The sequence below is a fragment of the Osmerus mordax genome, chromosome 5 (genome assembly GCF_038355195.1).
Source record: "Osmerus mordax isolate fOsmMor3 chromosome 5, fOsmMor3.pri, whole genome shotgun sequence".
Taxonomy (NCBI): Eukaryota; Metazoa; Chordata; class Actinopteri; order Osmeriformes; family Osmeridae; genus Osmerus; species Osmerus mordax.
In genome coordinates, this window is record NC_090054.1 from 11,455,595 (window position 1) to 11,468,815 (window position 13,221).

Below are 13,221 nucleotides of genomic sequence, written 5' to 3' on the forward strand. Positions count from 1 at the left end.
ATGTATCGGGTGGGAGCGAGAGGCTGGTGGCGGTAGCGATGCTGTTGATTTATCTCTATTTGTTTTCATCAAATGGAATAACAATCGACTTTGATCGGATGTGTTTGATTTTGTATTGATGGGAATGCCGTAGATGTTGAACCAGGCTTGTGGACATTCTTAAAATCGAACCCACAAAGCTCCTTTGGATGCCTCTGTGGGATCTCTGGGGAAACTTCAGGATGAGTGTGCAGACAGAAGATGGCGTTGGCAGTCGATTGGCAGTTGGTAATTGAGTAGAGAGAGTCTCAGCGTCGTCTGGAGGTCTGAGTCAGTGTGTAGGGAGATGTGTGGGGTCAGTAACCCAGCCTTCCCCATGCCTCCCCTGGTGATAATTGTTGCTCATGGCTGGAAGTGTTCAGACAAGCAATTTACAGAGTGGGGGAGCTTGAAGCAGCTCAACCTGTGCGATCCTCTTGTTTCCTTTTCTTCTTGCCCCCATCCTTTCCTTTCCTAGCATTTCCTTTCTCCTTTTTTCCTTTCCTCTCCTCTCCTTTCATCCTCTCCTCACATTTTTGGACCAGATTGTTTTTCTATACTGTATCTACCCCCTTCTTAAATCCCTCTAAATCCATCCTCTTTTGCAACACGATTGCACAAATGTCCTGGGTCATGCCTCCCACTGTCTGTGCGGCACCCGTGCCAGAATAGCAATGGATAGATAGACACTGTACATTCAAAAAAGATATTGAGGCTGTCCACGCTTCACTCCTGTATTAGCCGACATAACAACGTCCACCCAGAAATGAAGGGAGCCCGTAATATGGTCTATCGCTCCCCACTCACAAACGATAAGCCTTCGGTTGTGCAAACACTGGACGGACAAGAAGAGGTTAGCTCTCTCCTGAAGATTAGATCATATTAATTTCATTTTTGTTCTGTAAGTAGCATGTTGGAGGATGAGTGCTGGATTTGTGTGCTTTTTAAGCCTTGGAACACAGAGGTTTTTAATTCATTGTGAAGATGTACTCATAAGGGCCAACATACAGTAACTGTGGCACTCCAACCATATTAACATTACTCTCATATAAATAGTACATGTCTACTTAGAGTACATTAAACATTCAGGTTGGAAAGATTAGAGTGACCGGTACAAGACTTCACATCCCGTCTGCCAATCTCCATTTGTGTTTGTGTGAGTGTGTGTTTGACTCGGTGTGTGTGCGAGCGTTTCACTGTGCATGTGTACACATATGTGCGTGGATGCATATTTGCCGCCATTAACTACAGTGGATGTAGGTTGACAGCGTTTCACCGGCGTTTCTCCCTGCTACCTGTGGGATGTTGAAACAGGGACGCTCTTTGCGTTGATGAACAAAAAGCCATCTGTCGTCTGCACAAGGAGTGATCTTTTCTACTGCTCGTAAAAGGCCGGCCCTCCAGAGATCTCTATAATGAAGCATAGGATTAGGATCGTTCTCGCTCTCTCTTTCCTCTCCCCTTTCTCTTCTGTCCCTCTCTCACTCTCTCCTCTGCTCACAGTGGCCTTATGTAATGACTTTTGATTACGTAAGTGCGTGCTCGTGGACACACACACACACACACACACACACACACACACACACACTGAAGGCAATGTCGTAGATCCTCTGCCCCCCCAGCGAACCTAGTTATCTATGACAGGATCCTGTCAATCCAGCCTGATCCAGCACAGATTTAAAAATCTGGGATTTGAGAGTATGCGTGAGTGTGCGTGTGTTTGGGTGGTTGTACGTGTGTGTGTGTCTGTGTGTGGCTTTGATAATGGGGATAGGGAATTTGTCTGTTTAAGTACTCTTATGTGTTCCTGATCTGATTTTATTGTATTCATGTGTATACACCTGTGTTATGGGTGTGTGTACTATGCACAATATATCATCACTGTACATGTGTACAATGTATGTCTCTATGGGTATCAATGCAAGCATTTTGCCTGTGTGTGTGTTTGGGTGTGTATATGTGCATGTTAGTTTTGAGCCTATACTGTGATTGTATGATGATCCTGCACTCCCCAGCCTTGTAGCTGACCACTGGCCAAACTGACAAACACTAATGGAGAACACTGCCAACGCTTTACTAATTCAACACTGAATGTCTTCACCAACCTTTCACAACCTTTGCCAGTTTTTACTTTGATCTCTATTCTGACTGCATACTTCAGCCTATGGTCTGCTCCTCTCTGTATTAGGAACCGTCTCTGGAGGGGGGAATCCCTCACTGAAATGTTGAGTTTTGTCTTCCTTGAGGGTTATCGTGCCGTTGCATTGGATACGGTTTTGTGAGAAATGACCAGCTACCTTTAAAGGTCGTATGTACCGGAAACCGGCCTGTCAATTCTGTCACGGCTAACACTATGGATCTCCAGCACCCTCTGATGTCACACTCAAATGTGGCAGGACATCCAAAGGTCAAATTCTGTCACATGGAGAATATAAGAAGATCACACCCACACACACCCACACACACACACACACACACACACGCACACACACACACAGGAACACAGTCCAGTATCTCTCCTGCTCTTTCTTTCCATTTCATTATCTCTCTATGCTTCTGTCTAGCTCTTTTATTTTTCACACACACACAAACACACAAACATGAATTAGATGTTGAATGATCCTTTAAATGCCCTCTTTCAATTTAGTTTAACCTTTTCTGAAGAACTGGTGAAGACATTGATTTATGGGAGGATAAAATACTTGATTTCAAGGCTTTTAAGTTGACCTAAATTAAAGAGCTGTTCATTGACATTTCACTTCATTAGCATTAACTTCAGTCAAGACACTCAGGAATTGATTCGAGCATTTATTGATAACCATAGACATAGAAATAGGTTTGACTTTGGTGGAGTAGATGTATCTAGGGGAAGCACTAATGCTACACTGCTTGTAGCATTAGCAAGCAACATACATGCAATATGAGGCTGGGAGCAAATAGAGTAATAATCCCCCCTGAAGGATAACAACATACAGACAACACAGGGGAGATGGGATGGAGGAGGGTGGCAGCAGCACAATCATACAACAACCGGGAATGAGTGTTGGAGTACCTCCTTCCCGGTGCGGCATTATAATGCCGCCTTATCAGACGTGGCCCAATGGGCTTGAAGCCACCTAACACAGGTGTAGTTGATGAGCAGAACGACACACGCTGCACAAGTGCCACGCCCTGAACTAAGCTTCGCTCACATCAATAGTTCAAGACTTCCAATGTCAAGTGTAAGGACATGTCTTTTTAATTAATACATTTAATACATTTTTAGGAAAAGGTTGTCACAAACATATAGTTATTTCAAAACCGAGATATAGGTATAGTGTATTACACAATTTCATTTACAGTACCCAAAATGTAATGACCCTAGCAGACTGGTACAGAACAAAGATTTGGATTGTTATTGTAATACAGGACACCCTGTTCGTCAAACAGATGCTTAAGCTCAACCATTTGATGTTAACATCCTTCCTACTCACAGTTGGGAATCAGACCAAGGCCGGTCCATCTATAAATACAGAGCTGGCCTCTGAGCCATTATCTTCTCCACTTTTTTATGCTGTCGAAGAAAAGCCAAATGACATCACCATCCATCTCGTTCATAACTGTTTGAATGGAGGCTCCAGTGCCAGAGTGACAGCCACCACTTTGTAGCCCTGTTGTTTTCCCTCTTAATCCCATGTTATTCTCTCTCCAGCCTCAGCGCTGGGGGGATAAATCTCCTTACAGAGCAGACTGCACTTAGTGCACCATTCCAGCGCTGTGTGTATGTATGGACTCAAGCGTAGATGATCCATTTAGAGCAGGCGACAGTGTGGAGGTTCTGTACGAGCCTGGTCTGAAAGGATCCAACTGACATGAAAATGAGCAAAGATCATGAAGGGGGGGGGGGGTCTGGGAGGCGAGGCCTTTTAATATATTTAAATGCATTTCATTCTTTTTTTTGTGTGCGTTTCCTTGAGCTTGAAAAGGTCTCATTTGTGTGTTTCGATGTGTTTCATTTGACTGCAATTCATTCACTTGAAGTAATGAGGTGGAATCCAGTGCCGGACAGAGCTTCTTATGGCTGAACTGAACCGAACTGTGAGGTGAACACACACAAAAGACCCCTCTGTCACAGAGAGCGGGAAGGCTCTTTTTCTTGTCCGCCCCAGCCGCTCACTTTTTTGGGTGGGCATGTTTGTTGTTGTTTTTTATTTTGAAGGGCTCTTAATTGGTTTTGGCTGTGGGGCGTGAAATCACACTTGGGATGTGTGTGAAGGTTTCTATACTTATATACTGTACAATTGTACTGTATCTAGGTAGGGGGGTGGGGGGGGGGGCATGTGTTTGTGTATGTGTGCGTGTATGTGTGTGTGTGAGACAGAGGGAGGGAGCAAATTAGTGTTGTTGGTGTAGAACTGTACACAAATCCGAGTCCCTTATTATTAGTGTTGTAAGTAGTATTTGGCTGCATCTTGGAGTAATTGACTGGCACCTTGGCTCATTGTGTGCGAGCGTGGGCATTGAGAGCTGGGCGCTGGTGTTGGCGAGACTACCTTGGCTGCCAGGCACAGCGTGAAACCCATTCCAGTGTGCTTCTGCCCTGCCAGCTGTACTGTAGGGCCCACTGTGAGATTTCGACTGTACTGTATTGGAGGAAGGAGAGGGAAGGTGACGGGAGAAGGAGGAAAACCAAACGGGGAGGAGGAAGAGAGAGAGAACACTTCCAAGAGAACGATTTGTATAAAGAACATATTTCAGGACCATACACGACTCGCTCAATGATCCGTCTCTGAAAACACCTCTCTCCTCCTCCTTCCTCCTCGCCCCATTCTCCTTTTTTTTCTCCTGCCCTCCCACGGCCTCATCCCCCTTTCTCTGTCCTCGCTCTCTCCCTCTCATCCTCTCTCCCATACTTGTTCGCTGCCTCCGCCCCGCCCTCAGCCCTCTCTGTCTCTCTCTCCCTCCCCTCTTCACCTCTCCCTCTCTCTCTCTGGGGCCTTGTCAGGTCCTATGAGCAGAGATGGCTGTGTTGTGTTTGGGGCTTTGAGGGCAGGCTGAAGCTCGCTGACTCACACAACCTCTTGGGTGTTCGAGGAGAGAATGTCACCGCACATTGTGCAGCCATCGCACACGACACACACACACACGCGCGGACATGCACGCACCCACACTGTCCCTCACAAGTAGAGACACCAACACATGCACATGCTCTCGCGTATGTACATACACAAACGCACACACACACAGCGAAAGGCTATGTTTAGCCTTGTCACTCCCGTAGACTGGTATGTATGTGACTGTTCTGGTGTGCGTGGGTTTGAATCAAACTGTGTCATGTTTGAGTTCGAGACTGAGTATGTTGGCAGAGTTATTGTCAATCAATCTCACTCTCCTGTTACCATAACAAACATGTCACTCACTGTGTTCCACCACAGACTTCCTTACAGTGTACGGGCTTAATAACAGACTACAGTCAACAGGTTCATATTGGGTGTTTGAGTGCAAACAAGCATGTGTTTATCAGTCAGAGTGTTGCCTAATTAACTCAATTAATTTGTGCATGCGTGTGTTCTCTTTGCAGCACTCCATGAATTCCCCAGCGATCTGTTCACCAACCAGGAGCGCACTGAGGGAGCGGTGGGCTTTCACGTCCTGTTTGTAAGTGACACACTTTACTGTGCTTTGGTCATGCCAGCATGATTTACAGCACAAGTATCCACACATCCTTACATTCAAATAAAAATCCTCCACCACCACTCTACACCCCAACACACACACACACGCATATTGCTCTACAGACCCTGTCTGTGTTGGTGTGAGGGCCGCGTGTGTGTATGTGTGTGTGTGTTTTTTACCAGATGTTGAAGAGGCTTATCCAGAACATAGGGCCACAGGGAGGCGATCCATGATTATATCACTTTCTGAGACCCTCAAATGACCAAGACAAGCTCTGTTTGTATATGTGTTTGACTAGTGTGTGTGTGTATACAGAATGTGTTGATGTATGAGTGTGTGTCCGTGAGTATACAGTATGTGTGTGTGTGATGACGTGTGCATGTCTGTGTGCCATCGCTGCCCTGACCATGGGTCTGTTTCTGCAGGCTGTGTACATGTTCTATGCCCTGGCGCTGGTTTGTGATGACTACTTTGTTCCCTCACTGGAGAAGATCTGTGAGGTAGGACTGGAAAATGCTCCGTGTTTCATGTGTCAACATAATCAGCAGTGCAAAAAAGCCCAATTTATCCTCTCGAAATCCTTAATGACATTTTCTCTCTCGTTCTTCCGTACTTCTCTTATCTCCCTCTTATCACCTCTCTCTCTCTCCCCTCCCTCTCCGCCCTTCCGCCCGGCCTCTTCTCAGCGTCTCCAGCTCAGTGAGGATGTAGCGGGTGCGACCTTCATGGCAGCTGGCAGCTCAGCTCCAGAACTCTTCACCTCTGTCATAGGTCAGTCACTCACACACACACACACACACTCACTCACACTCTATCTCAGTTTCTCTCTCTTTCATCCTGCCCCGCAGACAATCATCATCATAAAAAAAAAAAAAAAGATCCACTCCCTTTAGCTCGTCTTCAAAAATCCTTGTGACTTTACCCTATATGGTCCCCGACCCACATGGTTTCAGTTTCGTGAGCCATGCTGCCTGTAACCCAGCGGTGTTGTGTGTGCTTTTGCCTCTTGTTCAGGAGTGTTCATAACTAAAGGTGACGTGGGGGTGGGAACCATCGTAGGCTCTGCCGTCTTCAACATCCTCTGCATCATCGGAGTGTGTGGGATCTTTGCCGGTCAGGTGGGATTGATGTCGTTTTATTTGCCCGCACGCCCACACTCACACACACCTTTTCAGGCATGACTACACTCTGCACACGTGCTCTTTGCTGCTATTAGGCTGAACCCATTCCTGACACTTTCCTGGCATAACATGGCGAGCACGTCCACACAGTTTGTCAACACAATCGAACCTGTCTTGTCAGTGTACATGCCAAGGGTCTGATTTAAGCCTAGTAGAAAACACACCCTACAAGTTGAGATTACATAACACAAACCAACACACACACAGCTACTGAAAATACCATCATGGAGCCATTGGGACCATATTTGATTTGTTTTTCTGGTGCTAAAGATCAGAGGGTGTGTTCCTCATGCTGTTCACCAATATTTGCAGAGCTTTGTGTGGAACTGTATTTAATTTATTGTCTGTAATTTTTCTGGTACTGGAGGATGGATGTACTCAAAGTGTGAGGAATAAAGGAATAAGGGGGCTTGTCTTTCTACCTCTCTCTTCCCCTCTTCCCCACTCTTTCTCTCTCGTCCTTTTTTCCTCTTTCCCTCTTTCCCTCCCTCCTACCTCCCTCTTCCTCCCCTTCTCGGTCTCTCCGTCTCTCTGTAACAGGCTGTTCGTCTTTCCCGTTGGCCTCTGCTCAGAGACTCTGTGTACTACACACTGTCTATTGCCGCTCTTATTGTGGTGAGTGGATTGGAGCGTGTGTACGTGTGTGCGTGCAGTAGAAGTGCGTGCAAATATAATTGCCTGCGTGTGTGAGTGCGTGCCAGGTGATCTGATGTTTTCCCAAAGCAATTAAAGGTGATATGGTGTGCCGTTGAAACTGTGTTGCCCCCTGCTGATGAGTTTATGAAACTACAAAATGATTGTCTCTCTTGAACGATTCTCTGTGAAAGTTCCAGTATTTTTTAAGTTCTGAGCAGTGTACCCCCTCTCTCTCTCTCTCTCTCTCTCTCTCTCTCGCAGTTCATATACGATGAGAAGATTGTCTGGTAGGTGTCAGTTACAGTCATCTACGTTGCATTGTCGGAGTGCAAGGTTTACTACCCTTGAGTAACCCTAAAATGTCATTCCCATTGTAACCTTTTCTTCATATGAGATTAATCAGATCCTCTGTTTGTACGTGGTGTGTGTACATGTGCGTGCCTGTTCTAGGTGGGAAGCTCTGACATTGGTCCTGATGTACTTTGTGTACATTCTGATAATGAAGTAAGTATGCCTCTTAATAAAACGTTTTGTACAGTAAAATATGTATTCGATGACACAGGTGTGTTTCCCAACAGTACCGAGTCAGAATGTAAGTATGTGCACTTAATAACCATTCGACTTCTTGTTCTAGACTGAACTCGCACATTGTACGCTATTTGGAGAGGCACAAGAAGAACTCGTCCAGCTTAGGCAATGGAACGGCGAGCAACGCCGACCTGGATGACAACTGTGACGCCACGTCAGTCCTGCTGAAGAAAGGTACTTTCCGATCCTGCTTGAGATGCACTAAACCTGTTTTTCATTTACTTACCAGCAGTCAAACCAAAGTCAAAACAATCTGAATGCCAGTAAAATGACGACAACAACAGCTTATTTGTTTAGAAAAAGAAATGTGGGTGTTTGTGTATGTCCGTTTTGTGCCTGTGTTTGTGTGCATTTACGTGAGAGTGTTTGTCTGGGTGTGTATGAATGCGTGTCGGAATTACTGTGTGTGTGTGTTTGTACATTTCTGCATACATGTGGGTGTGCATTCATGTTTGAGTGTGTGTGGGCAAGTGGGCATGCATATGGACCTGCATGCCCATGTGGGTCTCTCATATCGTCTCCTGCTGTTAGGTAACTTCCACAGAAAGCCCTCAGTGCTGATGGTGGACGAGCTGCTTTCAGCCTTCCCTCACCAGCTGTCCTTCTCTGAGGCCGGCATGAGGATCATGATCACCAGCCACTTCTCACCACGGACACGCCTCTCCATGGCCTCACGCATGCTCATCACCGAGGTAACACACACACACACACACAACACACGCATCACATGCTCAACCTACTGTACCCAGGTATCTGTTTTGTACGCAACCCTTTTGTGTGTGTGTGGGCGTGTGTGACCTGCAGAGGCAGCGTCTGATCAACACCCGACCCTTCACCAACGGAGACTCTGAGGCCACGGTGAAAGCAGGCGCGAAGCGGGGTGTGGAGAACGGCCTGGGCGGAGCCGAGCGGGGGGTCAACGGGAGGCGGGGTTGCCGCGGAGACGAAGGGGTGGAGCCTGGCAACGAGACGGAGAACGAGAACGAGGACAATGAGAACAACGAGAATGACGAAGAAGAGGAGGAGGAGGAAGGGGAGGGCCCCTTTGTCCCCTTCTCCACCCCAGGTACTCTTTCGTTCCGGCAGCGTTACCATGGCACCCAAAGGCAGCTCTGCTGCAGCTGGTTGGTGGAGGGAGGTTTTTCTTTCTGGACTGCTGCTTATCTCAATCCAGGAGCCCCTGCCCTGCATGGTTTAGATGTTTCCCTCTTCAACTCACCTGATTCAAATGAATTTTTAACTCAATCGTTATCAAGCTCAGCAGAAGCCTGATAACGACCCCTTCATTTGACATCAGGAAGGCAGAATTGAGAAAGGCTGCTGTACTGTACTGCAGGTCCATCATACTAGTACATCATGAAGCAAAATCAACTTGTTACTCACTACGGCGTTGCTTCGTCTTCTTCTCCCCCCCCCCCCTCCCCCCTAGCGGGTGTGTGTAACAAGTTCAAGTGGCTTCTGGCCTGGCCTCTGTGCCTGCTCCTCTACTTCACCGTGCCCAACTGTGCCTCACCGCGCTGGGAGAGGTGGTTCATGGTCTCCTTCATTGCCTCCACCCTCTGGATCGCCGGCTTCTCCTACATCATGGTCTGGATGGTGAGGACGGAACACACCCTCTCACACACACACACGCACATAGACACGCACGGACACACATCAGGCAAGAAGCACATACTGTAAGCATGCAAAAGTCAAAGTCTAGTGTGCTCCCACACGCGTGCTCTTAAACAAGGTACACACAAATGCACCATGTCTCTCTGACAGGTGACCGTGATTGGGTTCACCCTGGGCATCCCTGATGTCATCATGGGCATCACCTTCCTGGCAGCGGGCACCAGCGTCCCTGACTGCATGGCCAGCCTCATAGTGGCACGGCAAGGTGAGAATGCCTTCCTCTCTTCTTCTTCTCACACAAGTACACACACCATGGGGGCACAGCGATGGAGAGGGTGTGCACAGTGCACACATTTAGAAGATTCAAAGATTCATTTTTGGTCACGTCTCTCATACCAGACATACCTCGCTCTCACGCAGACAGTACACACACACACACACACACACACAAGTGTTCTCTTCATTCAGCATCAAACATAGGAATCAAAGAGCTCCCAAGCCTCTGCGGGATGGTCAACACTCAGAGAGAGGGGACAGAGGGAGGAGGAGAGGGGGAAGAGGGGGCTGTCATCATTCTTTTTGTCTCCTGTGTCTCTGTCCTAAGGGAGATAGAGAGAGAGAGTGGGAGAGAGAGAGAGTGGGAAAGAGAGAGTGGGAAAGAGGGGGCCAACGGAAGACAGAACAGCATGATCCCTTCCTCCTGCCTTTTATCTGTGTTTATTCTCGTTCCCCCCATCAAATATTCATCCCTCTCCGTCTGAGGGGCCTAAATGGGGAAACTCAGTTTGTTTGTTTGTGTTCTCGTTTGTTGTTTGTTACCTGGAGGCCTCAGACACACGGTCGTCCCCATTGATGTTTGTCGGTGTTGACCTGACTCAATCTCTGTCCCTTTCTCCCTCTCTCTCACTCTCATCTGATCGAAATTGTTTTTCTGTGTGCTGCCCTTTCTGTTTTTTCTCCTGCCGCTGTTCATATCCATCCCCCTCACCCACTCCCACAACTCACTCTTCCACTCTTTTCCGTTTGTCTCCCCTAATACGTTTCACTCCTCTCTCTGTACCTCAGGTCTTGGAGACATGGCTGTGTCTAACTCCATAGGCAGTAATGTGTTTGACATCCTGATTGGACTGGGCCTACCTTGGGCCCTGCAGACTCTGGCGGTCAACTATGGGTCATACGTAAGTGTGTGTGTGTGTGTACATGTGCGTGCGTTTTAAAACAAGCCTATTGATAATAACTGCAAGTCCTACTGCCGTCACCAATTCCAATTGCACATACACCGTATCGCCCACACCTTATCGCAGGGTGGCATGCTGTTGTTCAGCTTGTGCTGCAACCTGTCAATCAACACCCTGTACTTCTTCAAGTCTGACATGACAGTATTAAAATGTTTGAAAGAAAGAGAAGTTGAGTGACTGACTATCAGCTGTCCATGAGAAGAACAACCAGGAAGTTACCTGTGGCACAACGTCACCTGATCAAACACACGTGTGGAGGTGTAGGCAACGTGAAGGAATGTCTCCAGTAATCTGATACCTTCAGTGGGGCATCCTTGGCTGACTAAGGGCTTTTTGTTGTGGATCAGTGCCTGTTTTGACAGTTTGCGAGAGCTACAGCGTATTGAAAAAGGTTGTGGAGATGGAAATGACCTAGAAAAAGTGGAAAGTTAAAGGAAAGAGCAAAAAGAACTATTGTGGTAAACAAGTCTACCGTGGTTATTTTGGGGAGTGAAAAGTTGAAGTTGAAAACACAATCTCTTGTTCTATTTAACATGTTCTCCCAAAGCTTCTACAATATTTGCAAGAACAGTTGTCCTGTCAAAAGACCTGTGCAAACTTCATTTATATTGTTTCTTCTCAGATTAAACTGAACAGCAAAGGCCTCATCTTCTCAGTTGGTCTCCTCTTGGCGTCTGTGTTTCTCACGGTGAGTGGAAGAAGATATGAGAGATTCTGAGCAGGATTTTTAGTTTTGAGCTGACCAAGGAAAAACGACGGCACAAAATGAACTCGTACGCTCTTCCTCTCTCTATCTTTCTTTGCCTCTCCACAATTTTCCAGGTTCTGGGGGTCCATCTGAACAAGTGGGTTCTGAACCGACGTCTGGGACTTGCCTGCCTCCTCCTGTACTCTGTCTTCCTCTGCTTCTCCATCCTCATCGAGTACAACATCTTCATCTTCGTCAACCTGCCTACCTGCCGAGACCGCTGAGACCCCAAATTCAAACACTTGCTCTTCCTCATCCTGCTTTCTATCTCAGTCTAGAACACCTGGCTCTGGTATTCTATCTGCTCTTTAAAAAAATCCATCTTTCTTTTATGGTTAGTGCAATATGGAGCAGGCCTGGAGTGTATATTTGGTATATGTATACACACATATATATATATATATACAGCATATATTTGTGTGTGTGTGTCTGTGTGTGTGTGTATGATCTTGAAAAGACCTCACCATGGATCGGACTGTTGTAAAGAAAGATATTTTTGGAGGCTACAGCCTGTCTGTAATGTGAAGATTGTCTATGGTTTTGGAATTGTAGTAGAAACTGCATTATACTGTATAAGTGATCATATTCTTCTACAAGATGTATTTTCATTAGCTGCTAACTGTCTGAGACTATAAGGCTTTTGAGAATAGATAATAGACTGGATTACTGTTTGATTAATAGTTTTGGTCATGACTTAATCATTTCTGGGACTTTATAAGTTATGGGGAAACATTTAAAAACTTGTTAACATTTTAAACTTATTACATTTGTCAAAATGAGGGCCAGATTTTTTCTGACAGGTTGTGTGGTAAAGACAAACTCTGGCTCTGGCATTTCCTACTAGTTTTGTCTTCATAGCAAGGGCATTATTCCTGTCATACACACAGAAGTATAAAGGGTTCTCACATTCCAGGGTGATCCAGGTACGTTTCATTATGGAAAGTGAAGAAATATTTTTGTATTTAGTCCTTTTGTAAATATTGCCATTTATCCTATTTATTATTTATTGAATGTTATTTACGCATTTATTTGATTCCTAACTTACATTTCAAAAAACCCGGAATGGTCAAAATAATGACACAGTAAGCGTTTTAGTGTTTTCTTTGGCAGTGTGTTTATCTGGGGGGTGAGAGGAATTATATACAGCAAATTCCATCTCCTCACACACTCCTAATTCTTGTTTCTTTTCAGTTTCCATTATTCTAAAGGTGTTTGACTATATTTGTTAACAGTAGCTTGGAGTTAAAGTTTTTAGAGAACATTTGTAAAGTACAAGCACTTAATGAAGTCAGACCTTGTGGTTTTTGTGAAATCAATCACGGTTCTTTGCCAGATTTCCTACACAGTGTGGAACTGACTTTTGAACTGTCTTTTATCATCAATGTGTTGGTCGCTGTAGGCTACAACATTTTTTTTAATCCAATATCTAGTGAAGGTTATTCACTTTTAAGATCTTAGAGTGGTTTTATTACATGCGGGGTGAAATTCACGTACTCCACAGTACTCTACTGCTACCACCTATAAATGGCAAAGAACTATAGCA

General features: G+C 45.9%; 1 protein-coding gene across 1 annotated transcript in view; it reads left to right on the plus strand.

The window, feature by feature from the left end:
* Nucleotides 1-12,738, plus strand: part of slc24a3 (solute carrier family 24 member 3) — a 32,231-nt gene extending 19,493 nt beyond the window's left edge. The window contains exons 3-17 of the mRNA XM_067236215.1: nucleotides 5,579-5,655; nucleotides 6,099-6,173; nucleotides 6,360-6,444; nucleotides 6,688-6,791; nucleotides 7,395-7,469; nucleotides 7,752-7,777; nucleotides 7,941-7,994; nucleotides 8,125-8,252; nucleotides 8,610-8,770; nucleotides 8,883-9,144; nucleotides 9,508-9,674; nucleotides 9,843-9,957; nucleotides 10,758-10,870; nucleotides 11,553-11,618; nucleotides 11,753-12,738. Of these exons, the coding sequence (XP_067092316.1) occupies nucleotides 5,579-5,655; nucleotides 6,099-6,173; nucleotides 6,360-6,444; nucleotides 6,688-6,791; nucleotides 7,395-7,469; nucleotides 7,752-7,777; nucleotides 7,941-7,994; nucleotides 8,125-8,252; nucleotides 8,610-8,770; nucleotides 8,883-9,144; nucleotides 9,508-9,674; nucleotides 9,843-9,957; nucleotides 10,758-10,870; nucleotides 11,553-11,618; nucleotides 11,753-11,902 (1,658 nt within the window). The 3' untranslated portion in view covers nucleotides 11,903-12,738. The remainder of the gene's footprint in view (nucleotides 1-5,578; nucleotides 5,656-6,098; nucleotides 6,174-6,359; nucleotides 6,445-6,687; nucleotides 6,792-7,394; nucleotides 7,470-7,751; nucleotides 7,778-7,940; nucleotides 7,995-8,124; nucleotides 8,253-8,609; nucleotides 8,771-8,882; nucleotides 9,145-9,507; nucleotides 9,675-9,842; nucleotides 9,958-10,757; nucleotides 10,871-11,552; nucleotides 11,619-11,752) is intronic.
* The last annotated feature ends 483 nt before the right edge of the window (nucleotides 12,739-13,221 follow it).